The sequence below is a fragment of the Echinops telfairi genome, unplaced genomic scaffold (assembly GCF_000313985.2).
Source record: "Echinops telfairi isolate 266 unplaced genomic scaffold, ASM31398v2 ScPeMD7_7425;HRSCAF=8463, whole genome shotgun sequence".
NCBI lineage: Eukaryota > Metazoa > Chordata > Mammalia > Afrosoricida > Tenrecidae > Echinops > Echinops telfairi.
Genome location: NW_022111325.1, coordinates 7,656,541 through 7,672,016, shown reverse-complemented (window position 1 = coordinate 7,672,016; position 15,476 = coordinate 7,656,541). Strand labels below are relative to the sequence as shown.

General features: G+C 45.4%; 2 protein-coding genes across 3 annotated transcripts in view; both read left to right on the top strand.

Annotated features, from left to right (window-relative positions):
- The window catches only part of COPA (COPI coat complex subunit alpha), a 59,255-nt gene extending 57,393 nt beyond the window's left edge, over window positions 1-1,862 (top strand). For both annotated transcript variants that reach the window (XM_004716513.3, XM_004716512.3), the window contains exons 32-33: window positions 806-1,000; window positions 1,247-1,862. In XM_004716513.3, coding sequence (XP_004716570.1) covers window positions 806-1,000; window positions 1,247-1,306 — 255 coding nt within the window. In that variant the 3' untranslated portion in view covers window positions 1,307-1,862. The remainder of the gene's footprint in view (window positions 1-805; window positions 1,001-1,246) is intronic.
- A 4,103-nt stretch (window positions 1,863-5,965) lies between these two features.
- Window positions 5,966-12,484, top strand: PEX19 (peroxisomal biogenesis factor 19). The gene is made up of 8 exons (XM_004716508.2): window positions 5,966-6,063; window positions 7,352-7,473; window positions 7,893-8,058; window positions 8,462-8,547; window positions 8,765-8,926; window positions 10,844-11,020; window positions 11,243-11,287; window positions 11,453-12,484. Exons 1-8 carry the CDS (start codon window positions 5,994-5,996, stop codon window positions 11,534-11,536), a joined length of 912 nt encoding a protein of 303 aa, XP_004716565.1. The 5' UTR covers window positions 5,966-5,993; the 3' UTR covers window positions 11,537-12,484.
- The last annotated feature ends 2,992 nt before the right edge of the window (window positions 12,485-15,476 follow it).

Genomic DNA, 15,476 nt, shown 5'->3' with positions numbered 1-15,476 from the left:
ATCTTTTGATAGCCGGGCACCATCAGCTTTCTTCACCGCATTGCTTATTCATTTGCTTTGTCTTCAGCGGTTGTGTCCGGAAGGTGAGCATCATAGAATGCCAATTTAATAGAAGACAGTATTCTTGCATTGAGGGAGTACTTGAGTGGAGGCAAGTGGGTGTCTTTAACAGACACATTAATGTTATCACAGTTTAGCACACTAGCCAGTTGGATTCATAGTGTTGCCTGTATAGGAAGGCTTCCTCTCTCTCTGGCTCTGGGGAAAGATCCTTCTTACCTTCTGTTCCTCAGATCCTCCACATTATCTTTTCTCCATTTGTACTTCATTCTCTCTTTATAGCTCAGAAATGATTGGCTTAAGAGAGACAGCATATATATGAAATGTATCATTAACATAACAAAGTTTTATTCCCAAATGGGATTTCAGCCACAGGCATAGGGGTTTAGGATTTGTAGCATATATTTTGCGAGGACACAGCTCACTCCATAACAGTGCCCCATTGCTTGTGCCCTCCAAATACATTTTCATTGGGCAATGGAAGCCAGTTTTGACCCATCCTTGGACCTGACCCTGATAAATCCCAAACTTGGTGGCGCTACTTTGGTGATAAGAAGGGGATAGCTTACTATAAATCGCAATTGCTGTCCCTTCACATACATCCTCTATAGGGAATAGAAGGCTGTACCCAGAGTACAACTTCATCTTGCATCAAACAAACTGCTAAACCACAGTGATGAGATCATTTGCATTCCTATGTGCAGATTTCAGTCATCTTAAATAAAATATTCCTTCCTTTTCCTAGACCCGGAAAATCCTGACTGCATGCGAGAAGAACCCCACAGATGCCTGCCAGCTCAATTATGACATGCACAACCCCTTTGACATATGTGCTGCTTCTTACCGGCCCATCTACCGAGGAAAGCCAGTGGAGAAGTGTCCGCTCAGTGGAGCCTGCTATTTCCCTGAATTCCAGGGACAAATCTGCAGGGTCACTACAGTAAGTACTGACCCTAAGAAATGCCTCTAGAATATTGGGGATAGAAGATAAGACAGCAGCATGCTAGTCCTCCTAGGTTTGCCCTAGCTCCTGAAGGCAGTGATAATGGAGAAAATGAGAACTTCGCCACTTCTCCATGCCAATAAATAGCAAACACTGTCTACCTTTTGAGGTCAGATGGAATCAACTTTCTAAGCTCCTCGTCCTCACAAGACTCTTAACTTGTCTCCATTTCCTCTTCCACAGGTGACAGAGATTGGCAAGGATGTGATTGGTCTAAGGATCAGCCCTCTGCAGTTTCGCTAAGCCACCCACCCTCACCCCCCTCTTTAGTGTGTGTGTGTGTAGTGGAGTCACTATTATTTTCCTTCCAGAGAACCAGTCCTCTTCTCATCCTTCTAGCAAACCCTTAGCCTATCTTAGATTATTGACATTTGACTCTCCCTTCCCTAAAGTGGTCATTGCCCTAACGTTTTTACTGTGGTTAATCAAATGTCTATCAAGCTCCTCATCTTCCGAAGCTGACTGTAGTTGAGTCCTACCTTAGATCTTTTAAGAAACAAAATTAGTTTAGTAAATGCATTGATTCTATATTTATCCCTCTGCTTCCCCCCATCTTGGTGTCCTCTTTGCTAGAAAGGAGGCAATGTAATAAGATGCCATTTTTCAGTCAGCTCGACCAAACTTTTCCCATTTTCCTGGCATTGAAACTCCCGAGTCGGTACTCTCCATGGACCTTGCAATTTAAGGTCTGAGAGGAAACAGTTTTATTTTCCAAAAATATATACTGCTTTCTGTTGATTTTTCCTTTACAACCATTGTTCTCATATTTTGTTTCACCAAATAAAGTCATTTTCTACAATTGCTTCTTGGCTTATTTGTTTGCTGGACATTGAGGTTTCTGCTTACACACACACACACACCCCATTTAGCTGCCTCACTAAAAATACTTTCCTTGCAAGAGTTCTTTTTATTATAAAAGTAACTAATACCCAACAGTTTAAAAAACATAAGACTTCCATTTTAGAGAGTTTTTGTGAGCCCTAGGCCTAAGCTTAGAATGGTAGACAAGTAGCTTTTCCATTTGATGTTTTACTGCAACCTTCCACCGATTGTTAATTATAGCTATTATTTAATGAGCCTTGACCATGTGTCTGTTACTGTTCTGGATGTTTTAAATGTAATATGCATCTATAAAAATAATAATACAAATATGTATATATTATAACAATTACTTTGACAGTAATTGTATTTTCCTTGACATCTAATGAGACTATTAGGTAGTGATACACTGTGCCTTTGATTAAGTACTTTTGACATTAAAATTTTAAATGTTTTTGTTAATAAGCAATACATTCACATAATTTAAAAATCAGTAAATGAATTAATGGATAAATGCTTTGTGGGAACAGACAGCCAAAAGCTATTCTCCGATAGTCCTTCCTCCCCTCTTGTCAGCCACTTAGTCCTACCACTGTCCCTCAAACAGGTAACAACTCCTAGCAGTTGTTTTATATCCTGCCAGAGGTTTCTTATATAAATACAAGTTGACATGTGCCCTTTCCTAGCCCTGTTTTATGCACAAATGGAAGTATCCTATTTAACAATTCTGCACAGTTTGTTTTTTCACTGAGCATACTTTTTTTCCCTATCCATGTGCTAAAAACGTTCATTCTTCTCTACACAGTGTTCCATTGTTTAACAGGTTAGTTGCCCCATGCTGATAGATATTGGGGTTAATTCCTTTCTTTAGGTATTATAGACAATGCTGAAATGAATAGCAAACAAAAATGTACAAGCGAGGGACATGTAACGAGATAAATTCCTAGAAGTGAAGTTCTTGCTTCAGCAAGCACTAGCCTCTCCACCTTTGTATGATGTGAGTCACTTTCATCCTCAAACTAAATCTGACGTCTTAGAGTTTGTATACTGCTTTGGTAACACTTTCCCACATTATAAACGTTCTTCCTGTAAGCGTAGACAAGATGGTGAAGCTTGGCAATAAAATTAACCTTTAAGTTTAAAATTTTTATATTAACTTTGCACACAACATAAACATTTGCTTAAACACAGATATGGAAATTATGCTATAGCACAGCACCACCATCTTGATGTTTATGTAATTGAAACAGGATGGACAAGTGTGAAATAATTGTGAATGGCTGACAAAAATTTGTAGATGGCCAATAAGCAGTGGAGAGCCTTTATGTTTTTTTATTTTGTTTTTAATCTTCAGAGCCAGTTTTGTCCCAGCTCTATAACTTTGGTGCTGGTGGTTTGCCAACCATTAAGTTCTTTAAGAGAATGATAGCAAGCAAATGCTGTGAAGAAATTGTTTTGCAACCGTGCTCACTCTCCATTAGAGGGGAGCAGCCAGGAGGAAGTCAGTACTGAGGTGAGATGTTTGAAATGTCAGCCATAGGATAGAAAAGCGTAAAAGATGAAAAGAAGCATCAGACTGTGTGGATACTCTTAATTTTTTTTAAATTTTATATAGTAGTTTTCTTATTAACCTGTTTGTGTTACCACTTTCAGCATATGCTTGTCATAACTATATTAGAGGCACACATGTAAGGAGTCTGAGTTGAATATGAAAATTAGCCTAGAATCAGTTGTTGGGCTGAATAGGACCTTAGAGTACCAGCAACGGTAGTGTTTGATATTTGTGAACTGGAGAAGTCTTCAAAAGGACAGACACAATGATTTAGGGACAGTTAGGAATGGAATTTAGATCTCTGGCTCTCAGTTTGCAATTTTTTCTCCCACATCACACCATTTGGAAGGAAACAACAGGTTTTAAACCAGCATGGTTTTCACAAGTCTGCCATTATCTGTGAAGGAAAAAGGTAAGTACCTAATCTGGTGCTAGTACTCAAATGTTTGTTTAGGAATCTAAGGGCCAAAGAGACCAAGTGAGGGGAAGTTCTCCTCTGGCCTATAGAGTCACTACGAGTTGGCATCAACTTGATGGCAGTGAGTTTGGCTTATCTCTTTTTAGGATACGTTGTATCATACATACAGTGTTTAATCCTACCTTCCGCCCAATCCCCACACAGCTGCCACAGAGTTCCTGATTTCTCTCTCGATCCTTTAATATGTCCAGCACTGGATTTTAAGACAGTGGCAATCTGAGTTGTAAAATAGATTTGTCTCTGAGGGAGTTACATTCTGACTGATCAGAATAGCACTGTCCAGAGTTGTTTCAAAATGCAACTGGAAGCTGAGTTCCATGTGGAGAAAAGGGGAGAGAACAGGAAAGACGAGACTCGATCAGGCCCATTACTACATTTGAATTGGCCCTTTGTGCAGACTAAGGCCCAGGGTTGCTTTTTTTTCCTGTTGGATTGCCTCAGTATTCTTAATTCATTTGAGTTATGTACTACATAACTGGCCCTGGATCCTTTATTCTAGCAGTTCTTGTGAAGTACAGGAAATGAGAGATGTCTTGAATCTAGCAAAGAAGCTGCCCATGTAAGAGTCAAGGAGAACAAAGGGTTGCAATGAATACCTGTTAAATATAGGCCGGAGACTCGGCAGTAGGACAACAGGGAACAAAACCTGTTCTGCATGGTGTTCAAATTGAAGGTCAAGGAAGAGAGACAAGATTTTTTAAAAATCTTGTCAGATGATGTTTAGTGTTAAGAAAAATAGAAGCCCTGAAGGAAAATGTTTTGTATATATATGAAGGTTTGTAACTTTATTCAGTGAGACCAAAGAAGGATGTCTCAAAGAAAAAGTTAAAAAAAAAAAGATGGGTTGGGGTGGGGCAGAATAGTATAAGTTCCTATGGCCTCCAATTGTCTTGGTTATTTATACATGCATACCTTCTGGTTGTTTTGTGGGCAGTTTGCCCTAATCTGATCTACCTACAGCTTAAGAAGATATAATGAAAGGGCACCTTCTTTAGATGATGGCTGCCAGGTCAGCAAACAGCCAGGCAGAAGATCACAATAAATTGCCCTCGAGCCCCTGTCATTCAATGATCTCTGGCAAGAAGCTTGCCATCAAGCCAGTCCTGACTCAACTCATGTTTTTGGATGCCACCGTTGATGCCACCGTCCGCTCCAACCCATAGCAACCCTATGTACAGCAGAACAAAACACCGTGTCGTCTGCCATCCACAATTGTTCCTGTGCCTGCGCCCATTAATGTCACTGTGTCAGTCCATCTCCTTGAGGCCTTCCCCTCTGCTGCCCCTCCTCCAGGGATGAACTCCTCCCGACAACATGTCCAAAGTATGTAAGATGAACTTTAACCATCCTTGCCTCTAAGGAGCACTCTGGCCATAATTCTTCCAACACAAATTGGTTTGTGCTTTTAGCAATTTTATGGTACTTTAAATATTCTTCTCTAGCACCACAATTCAAATGCATAGATTTTTCTTCAATGTTCCTTGTTCAATGTCTTATTTTCACATGCATATGAGAGGTGTATTGGAGAATACCGTGGTTTGGGTCAAGCGCACCTTAGTCCTCAAAGTAACATCCTTGCTCCTCCGTACTCTAAAGGTGTTGTGCAGCAGATTTACCTAATGCATATGTTTTGTGATCTCTTGACTGCTATGTCCATTAGCATTGTGGATTCAAGCAAGCCAAAATCCTTGAAACGTCAACCTTTTCTCCATTGATCATGATGATATCTTTTGGTCTAATTGTGAGGATTTTGGTCTTTGTAATCCATACTCAAGTCTGCAATGCTTGATCTCATCAGCAAGTGCTTCAATTCCGCTTTCTTCCCCAAAGTAGCTAGTGGACTTGAAGCGCCGACTTTGGAGTTAGCAAACCTCACCCCACCCCCTCTGCTCCCGCCTCCAAGGCCTGGCTCGCAAGGCTCCTCCCTCTCCCAGCGAGAGCAAACGCTCAGCTTTCTGTCCCTTTAAAAATGGCGGCTCTGGACTCGGCCTCAATCCTATTGGTTGTTCCAGGCAGAAGGGGGCGGAGGCAGCGAGAGGTGCTCAGAAGCCCCGCCCCTACGGCAAGCCGGAGGTAGCAAGATGGCCGCCGCTGAGGAGGACTTCGGAGTCGCGGCCGACGCTGACCGGGAACTGGAAGAGCTGCTGGAAAGTGAGAGCCCCGAGGGAGAAGGGGCGGGTGTGAGGACTCGTTCCGGGGGTCGACCGGGCCTGAGAGGTCTGAGGCGGGCGGGAGAGCGCCTCCCAAGGTTGGACGGGGCTCGGAGGTCCGACGGTGACTCCCACGAAAATCTCTGGGTCCCCCTCTCCTTCGCGGCGGGAGTTGGGGAGCTCCTTTCTGGCCGCGGATGACCCAGGCCGTTGACCTCCTCGCCGGAGGGGGAACGGTGCCCGCCCCGCAGAACGGCGTTCCCCGATTCCTCGTCGAACTCTTTCTCGAGATGCCGAAGTGCTCACGGGCCCCTTCCCTCCGGCCGCGGTGCGGCTCACCCCTCGGAGGCGGCGGCGCGCCCCTCCTGCCCTGCTCTGCCCTGACCCGCACCGGAGACGCCGCTTCCCTCTCCCGGCCCGGCCCCTTTCCCTCACTGGGCCCCCTGCCAGGTCCCGTAGCGGGCCGGTAGCCCGAGCCGACTCGGCAACCATTTTCGTCCGGAGCGGAGGACGAGCCCGCCGCGGGGTCCGCCAACTGACTCCCTTGGAAGCGGGCCCGCCCCACTTGGCGGGTTTCTGGCCCGGTGAGGCCAGTGCGTCTCCCCACCCCTCCCACGCCCCGGCCCCAGGCCTGGCAAGCAGAGTGGTGGTGGCGACCCAGGGCCCGCTACATTGTCTCTTGCCTAACAGAGCGGTGGGGAGGTGAGCAGAAACGGGGAGTGCCAAGCGACTGGGTGACTTGCAGAGATGGGGCCCGCTGGAACCCCAGGAGCCTTGCTGAGGGGAGGCTCAGGTGGAAGCTAAGAGCAGAGAGTGCCCCTCAATTCGTGCTGGCTCCAGGACCCGTGGAATCTCCAGTGCACTTGACGTTCTTGGGCCCCCAGGCGAATTCAGGGCTATGTTCTGTGCTCCAGTTGCACACTTATATGGGTTTTATCAAGAAGCCTTACTGTGTGGTGTGCGAGGAAGGATCATGTAAATGGAGATTACTTGGCCCTTTGCAGAATTTCTTTTGACCTGTTCCTCCCAGCTTTGAGACCGACTTACTTGTTCCACCTTTAGAGATTTCTTCCTCTTGGAAGAAATCACAGTACACCAGGTAATGGGAGAAGTGGGAAACTTATTGAAGGATATAGCTTGGAGGTGGAGACCCCCCCAAAAGGAGAAAAATGTATGAAAGTTGGCAATTTGGATGGTTGTTCTTCTAATGCTTTACCCAGGGAACGACCCCCTCCCCTCCCCTGCCATCCTTACCCATCCCCAACACACTGCGTCTCTTGTCTCTGAAGGTGCTCTTGATGATTTCGATAAGGCCAAACCCTCCCCAGCACCCCCAACTACCACCACCACCACCACCACCACTCCCGATGCATCGGGGCCGCAGAAGAAATCACCAGGAGACACAGCTAAAGTATAAATTCCAAACCATTAAGGGACGGGGAAGGGAGTGGGCATGAAGCTCTGAACCAAGATGGGGCATTCCCCTGTGGGCCCAGAGGGGTTGGGGGTGGGCGGAAGCTTTGGCCTCACATTGCTGAGTGCTCCTGCCCGGTCTCCATCCTTGTAAAACCGAGGCTTGAGGTTAAGTGGCGGGATCTCAAGGAAGTTTCTTGAGTAAAGAGCAAGTTAAAATGTTTAGATTAGTATGCTACCTGAGGGTAAATGCCTTCTTTGCTGTCCTCTTCTACAGAGCTAGTTAAAATTTCCAGTGGAGGTGTGTAGGAGGGAGGCACTGCATTTCCCAAAGCCACTGCCTGTGGCTTCTACACAGGCCAGGTGCAGTGAGGTGCCAAGTAAGAGACACATGTTTCAGCCAACCCCCCCTTGCAGGATGCCCTCTTCGCCTCCCAAGAGAAGTTTTTCCAGGAACTGTTCGACAGTGAGTTGGCTTCCCAAGCCACTGCAGAGTTCGAGAAGGCAATGAAGGAGTTGGCCGAGGAAGAGCCCCACCTGGTAGAGCAGTTCCAAAAGCTCTCGGAGGCCGCCGGCAGAGTGGGTAAGGAGGGGGTCCCAGGCAGCTGAAAATAAGAGAAGTAAAACTGTCATGGATGCTTGAGAACACCAGAATTCTTTGTCATGTTGATGGTAACTCTGGTGCCTGTCACTGTCATGGAGGAGGGTTAAGAGAGGAGATGGGAGAAAGGATGGGAATCTGGTTTAATAAAAGAGATGAGATCATTTGGAAAGTTACAGAAAAGATTCATCACAACTGACCATTTTGAAGGGTGCACTGTTATTCTGGGTGCCATCATGGATAATAAACGGACACACAGGCCATACTGATTTGACTGTGAAGATAATCAGATTTTAAATATTTGACATGATAGTGATTCATTGGTAAATGATTAGCCAGGCAGTTAAAAATCCCAAATGACCCCTCATTCTTTGATCTTTCCTAGGCAGTGATGCAAACTCCCAACAAGAATTCACTTCTTGCCTGAAAGAAACATTAAGTGGACTAGCCAAAAATGCCACTGACCTTCAGGTGAGTAGGCTGGATGGGTAACCACATGGGGCCCACTCCCATATTCCTTCACCAGCAGAGTCTCAAAAGACAGAAGCCGTGAGGTATCATCCCAAGTCTATCCTTGCCTCACTCTTATAAAAATAGGCATGTTTGAGTAGTTCTTGAGCTTCTACTTTCTCCGTTGAAAGGAAGGATGGTGACCCATCCTGAGAAGACAGTGTGTTCACCTTTCTAGAACTCAGGCATGTCGGAGGAAGAGCTGAACAAGGCCATGGAGGGGCTGAGAATGGATGAAGGGGATGGCGAAGGGAACATCCTTCCCATCATGCAGAGTATCATGCAGAATCTACTCTCTAAGGATGTGCTGTACCCATCGCTGAAGGAGATCACAGAGAAGGTTTGTGATCCTGTTTCTGCTTTTCCTTCTTGCTTTCCATTGTACCAATTCATATGGGCGACTTTGTGCTAAGGGCCTGCAGATAGAGTCTAAGATGAATGTGCAAGTCCCTAGGTTTCCGGTTGTTTGTTTTTCTTTTATTTATTTGAAATATGTATGACTGGGGGAGTTATTTCTCGGGATAAATCAAAGTTACCACACTGAAAATCTCTGGGATAAGAGAGGAATTCTTTACGTTTTATTTCCTATAAACTGGCTCATGACTCTGGGACGAACGCCTTCCTGTAGTTCTAAATTCACTCACCAGAGTTTCGTAAAGTTTATGGGAAAATGCCATTATCTTTTCTTTCAATTTTTCCACAGACTTTTTGAAGCCAACCTGGCCGCCTCCCCTCTTACTTCCCCTACAGTGATTCACTACTCACTCCCATCAAGTCGAGTCGATTCTGACTCTTGGCAACTATATAGGACAGGGTAGAACTGCCCATGTGGGTTTCTGAGACTGTAACTCTTTACGGGAGTAAAAAACTTCATCTTTCTCCCAAGGAGCGGCTGTTGGTTTTGAACAACTAACTTTGAGATTAGTTGCCCAACATGTAACCACTATACCACAAGGCCCCCACTAAGGTTTATGTTCATCAGCACTAGCTTTGTGCCATGAACAGTCCTGTAGTTAAAGAGCATATGCTTTTACTATAGGCATAGGCATTTTTCAGTGACATCAGGCAGCATACAGTTAAATGCGAAATGACTGGAATAGATCAGCAGTTGGCAACACTATAAAAAGGGCTTTCGACGTGATCGCTAAAGACAAAATGGGTAGGGCTCATCTAGCTGAGAAGCAACAAAGTCCACATGGAAGAAGCACACCAGCTTGTGTGATTATGAGGTGTCGATGGGATCAGGTATCAGGCATCAAAGACCCAGAACAAAAAATCATCAATGTAAATGAGGGGGAGTGCAGAGTGGAGACCCAAAGCCCATCTGTAAACAATTGGACATCCCCTTACAGAGGGGTCACAAGGAAGAGACGAGCCAGTCAGGGCGCAGTGTAGCACCAAGGAAACATACAACTTCCTCTCAATTCTTTAAAGCTTCCCCCCCACTGTCATGATCCCAATTCTGCCTTAGAAATCTGGCTAGACCAGAGCGTGTAAACAGGTACAGATAAGAGCTGGAAACAAGGGAATCCAGGACAGATATACCCCTCAGGACCAATAATGAGAGTAGCAATACCAGGAAGGTAGGGGGAGAAATGGGGGACCGATTATATAACCCCCTCCCTGGGGGATGGACAACAGAAAAGTGGGTGAAGGGAGATATCAGCCAGTGTGAGACATGAAAAAATAATAATTTATAAATTTTCAAGAGGAGGGGGAGAAATGAGCTGATAACCAAGGGCTCAAGTAGAGAATGTTTTGAAGATGATGATGACAACCAATGTACAAATGTGCTTGTGGATGTATGGATTATGATAAATGCTGTATGAGCCCCCAATAAAATGATTAATAATAAGTAAAATAATTATTTTTTTAAGGTTTTTTTTTTTTTACATTTTTATGCTTGATCTTAGCCAAAAGGCCCAGAAGCGATGGGGGGGGGGGGTGTTACATTTTTTAAGGGTTGTTTAAAAAAAACACAAAACATGACAGAGACCATGTCTGACCCACAAAGCCTACCTACCATCTGGCCCTCCACCTAAAATAGTTTACCAAACTCTAGTGTAGACCTTAAGTACAAGCTCTGGCATAATAAGCAAGTGATCTGGTTTGAGTAGGTGCTATTTCTTATGCAGAACTTGCTAATTTAGCTTTAGCCTCTCCAAGTCCCCCCTCCCTGCACATTGTAAATGTGCTCACTGCTTTTCCTTATTCACTGTTCAGTTAATTCCTAACTCTCCATTCTCCCTTTTCTCAGTACCCAGAGTGGTTGCAGAGCCACCATGAATCTCTACCTCCAGAGCAGTTTGAAAAATATCAGGAGCAGCACAGTGTCATGGGCAAGATATGTGAGCAATTTGAGACAGAGTCCCCTACCGACAGTGAGGCCACTCAGAAGGCTCGTTTTGAGATGGTGCTGGATCTTATGCAGCAGGTAAAAACTTCTGGTGCTCTTTGCTTTGGTGTTGAGTAGGCGGTATCAGAAAGGCTGCCACAGTGCCAAAGCTGGGTGATCAGGGAACAGAAGAGTAGTCACATAGCATGGTCCTCAGGAAAAAGCCCAGAAATCACAGCTCCTGTTGCTTTTCTGGGCTGCTGTCATATTGTGGGGTCTGTTCCCCGCTGCTATCTCATGTTCCTCTCTCCTTATTTCTAGCTACAGGACTTGGGTCATCCCCCAAAAGAGCTGGCTGGGGAGATGGTGAGTATTTTTGTTGCTCCTAGATTTTAACCAGACCCCGACTTTTCAGAATTTGGTAACCATTAATGATTCCATCTAAGGAGATAACTTTGGCTCTTGGGGTGAACCTTCAGGAAGTCTGACCTGACATGAGCAGTTGTCTGAGTTCCTTCATCTCTTCTCCAGCCTCCTGGCCTCAACTTTGACCTGGATGCCCTCAATCTGTCAGGCCCACCAGGTGCCACTGGTGAACAGTGTCTGATCATGTGAAACACCACACGTTTTCCTCCCTGGTTCCTAGCCAGGGGAAACATCTGGAGTCAGCAGAGCCGTGGGTAGCTGAGGCAGGAGTGTCATCTGTGGAGAGATCTGCCCAGTGCCCGCTGCCATCCCACCCGAGACAGTGCCATGCCAGCTGAGGCTTTCCTCCTCTAGGAAGAAGGCCTGTTCTGTAGGCCACTTCTGTCAGCCCTGCTCGATTGTGGCTCTGCTGCTAACAGGCCCAGCAAAGGAAGCTTTCCAATTGGGCCAAGCACCTTCTTCCTTCTCCCCAAATGATGTTATTTATGGCCACACCGATCGAGGATCTCCTTTACACCCAGGGTCTTCGTGCCTTGTCTCTGTCCCCTGCCTTGGGCCAAGGGAGCCGGGACACAAACCTGGTACTCTATTTCTACGGTTCTGGGAAGGGCCTATGGGAACAGGGAGGATCTAGGCTGGAGCTGTGGTTTGTCATCATGCTGCTGAATTCTCTGATAAGACGGTTCACTTGGGAGGGAAGTCCTCAGCTCCCTGTTCCAGCCATGAACCCAAATTACTCTCCTGGTTCTTTCTACAAGACCATGTGAGCTAGGTGAACTCAGCCCCTGGCCTTCCTTTGCCCCTTGTCTTTCCTCTTTTCTCCCTTCTGTTTAAAACACTTATTTATTCCTGAGCCCAAGCAGTGACAAAAAAGAACCCACCCTGTTTCCTTTCTAGTTCACCTCTAGCTCATAGACTCACAACGGTCCCCTTCCCCACAGCAAGCAGACAGTTGTTGGGTAAGGTCTGGGAAATACTGATCTACAGATACATTCTGGTTTCTTTGAGACTTCTGATTTCCCTTAAGATCCTGTCCCTTGATTCAGGGAGGTGGCTCGGGATCCGGGGAATGGTGTAACTCGGGCCCCTTTTCCTGCAGGCCCGTGGAGCACTGTCTAATAAATATTGTGAGCGAGGTGTGTGGGCTGTTCTTCATCAAGGTCTTTTTCTGATCCCCCCCATCTTCTATAAGCTGCAGAGTGAAGAATGTTAGACCAGTTTTTTATAGCATTGCATTGCTGGCCGTCCAGTTGCTTATAGTAGGAAACCTCGCTCTTCTCCCCAGCTTTGTCTTCTGTACCTCGTTTGGCAAAGGAGACTTGATCCCCATCTTCCCTCAATATTTACATCTGGAAAGCCCTTCACATGCATTATATTTTAACCTATCACATTATTGATGATGATAATAATATATTGCTAACGTGTTTTTTAAATTGTTTCTTTTGGAGCTGACCTTATCGTTCTGTGTCAGAGCCAGTGCGTGGGCCTGTGGCCTATGGCTGCCATGCGTCGGTGGATAATCTGGTCCGACCAGCTGGGTCTCCTGGTTTGGCACACAGAACAATAACTATTGCCTGAGCACATTCACGTTCTTCATCGGAGTCACTTTGAGTAGCTGACATGGGTTAAGATTTTTCACGCCTTGAAGATCCACGTGTTCTGTGTGAGTGGCAAGGAAGGGAATGTTTTTGACCCTTTGGGCTGTTTGAGGATTTCCAGCCACTGTAACTTACCAGAGCATGGAAGAACCCAGGTCCGAAATGGAATCTCCTCTACTCTAGATGGGAAAAGTGTAGGCAAACTTTGGATGATGATGGTGAAGGTCGTAAGGCCTAATGGGCAAAATTTTGTCTCTAATAATTCCAGCCAAACACAGGACAAGGCTAGAAGGATTGGGAAACTAAGAGGCTGTTGTCTGTGCCACACACACCTTTTTAAAAAAAAGACGACAGTTCTCACCAGCCTGGCCAAGTTTTCTTCCAGGAATCTAAATAAAGGCTGAGTTTGGTTTAGTTTTGTTCCTACACCACTTTTTGTTTTGTTTGTTTTTGAACTTTTATTGTGATTCGGGAAAGTTTACAAAGCAAATTAGTTTTCTGCTCAGAAATTTATATGCATTTCGTTTCATGACATTAATTTGTATTCAACACAGACAAGTTGACGTCAAGTTTCCTTCTTTTGTAAAAACACTACAGGAATTATCTGAGAGCATGTGGAGCAATGTGTTGACAAGCCAGTTTGTTTTTGGTCATCTGGTCTTTGCAAACTAATGAGTTCCTTCTACTGCCCCTGTCTAGTGCTCACTGCAATCTGGATGTTACCACTGAAGTCTGACAGACGCTTTTTAGCAGGATCGCGCACTTAGACAGCAAATAAGGGATGGGGTGTAGCAGGGTAACACTGTGTTTAGAACGCTCAGTGTCTTGTGTTGTGGACTAGGGCAAACCGCCACAGACTACTGTAAGTCTGCAAACTACCTTTGAATGTTACTGCTGGAGAGCCTTCCTCGATGTTCCCATGACTCCCAGCCGGAATGGTGCATTTCTAGGCTTGTTGAAAGAGCTGGTCTTTCCTATGTAAAAGTTGCTGCTAGAGGGTGTTTTCCTTCAGCAGGAAGTTGTCAGTGAGGGCATCTCTAGCAATTTTCTAGCCTTTCCTGCTGTGTAAAAATAACCATTACAGTGTTCAAGTTTAAAATTTCTGGGAAATATTTATGTTCTCAAATTTTAAAAGAAATGTTTCTTTGCCTCCTAATTCTGAACACTAGAAAATGCATGTGTGGTTGTTTGAAGGTATTTCATGAGTTTAGAATTCATACAGAATTTGTAATATGAGTGGGCTCCAAAATTTTGTGGGGAAATGATTTTTTTCATCAATGTTTTGAGGCCTCCTTTTAGAAACATTTTTCTATGACCGGGAATCTAACGTCTCACAAAGGCTCCAGGAGACCGTTTTGATAGGCTATGTGATGGCTTCTGGAAGCTTGGGGAATAATGACCCACATTCGATGAAGCAGAGATAGTAGACCATAGGTAAAAGCATCAAAGACCTCAAGGCAAGTGGACTTGCCTGAATAAAATTGGGGAGCCCGCTAAATGTCATCGTATTTTAACATGGTGGTGTTTGAAAGCTTAGCCAGCTGACTATGTTCTTTAGGCCCCATTGCTTTACTTATTTTTATTGAGGTAATACATACACTGATGAATGACTCACCAGCATCTTTGAGAAGCTTAGCTGTGGCTGACCTCTAGGCTGAAGCTGAGATTGTAAAGATCTGAGGTCCGTAGTACTCTGGAGATGAAGGGAGCCTGGCATAGTAGAGACCAGATGGCAGCAGTTACTCTGGGAGCAAGGTGGATGACTCCATAATGGGAAGTAAGGTCAAAGTGGAAATGGCTAACAAAACACGGAGGGTCCTAGGGGCAAGACACGTGGGCAGCCGATGAAGGAACGGACTAAGAAAGATCAAGAATGGTTGAACAGAGGGCTGAGGTCAATGGAAAGTTACTATAGACAGGTCTTCGTAACAATTAAAAGGACTCAGCTCCCCACCCACGAGGCTTGAGGACCCTGCAACATGATGGCAAGTGTATGTAGTTGTGCAGTAGGTGATGGGGACCCACTTTGGTTGCTGTGTGGTAAGGATCAGCGTGAATCCAGTTCCCAAAATGTGTGTATGGAACTAGCCCTCACCTTCCCATTTTTATATCCTCGTCACCTCCGGTCCAAGTTGCCCTCCTGTCCAACACTAGCTACCTGGAGCTGTCAGTGGCTCGCAAGTTAGAAGATTGCTACTGGACTGAAGCACCAGCTCCTGCCTGCCTCTCACTGCCTCTATGGCTTCATTCATTCGCTGGAATGACTCAAAAGCTCTCACAGAGAGTGTACTATACTTATGACTACAATAAAGAACAAAAGATGTAAATGGTGGAGTTTATATAGAGTTTCTGCGGTCCCAACCTGGTGCTTCAGTGTCCCATAGAAGGACATGTTGATGCCTCATGTACGAGTGTCTTTAACCAACTAGGAAGTTCATTGCCTTCCTCAAGGGCAGGATAGATTGCAGCCTGCCACCTGAAGCAAGCCGAGTGTGTCCTCCCCAGGTGACCTCAAGCTGATCCGGCCTCCT

Excerpts from the sequence above, each read along its gene's own strand:
- PEX19 (XM_004716508.2), top strand. The coding sequence starts at position 5,994 with ATGGCCGCCGCTGAGGAGGACTTCGGAGTCGCGGCCGACGCTGACCGG. Across the intron at positions 8,059-8,461 it reads GGAGGCCGCCGGCAGAGTGG|GCAGTGATGCAAACTCCCAA; the intron begins GTAAGGAGGGGG and ends GATCTTTCCTAG. Across the intron at positions 8,548-8,764 it reads AAAATGCCACTGACCTTCAG|AACTCAGGCATGTCGGAGGA; the intron begins GTGAGTAGGCTG and ends TCACCTTTCTAG.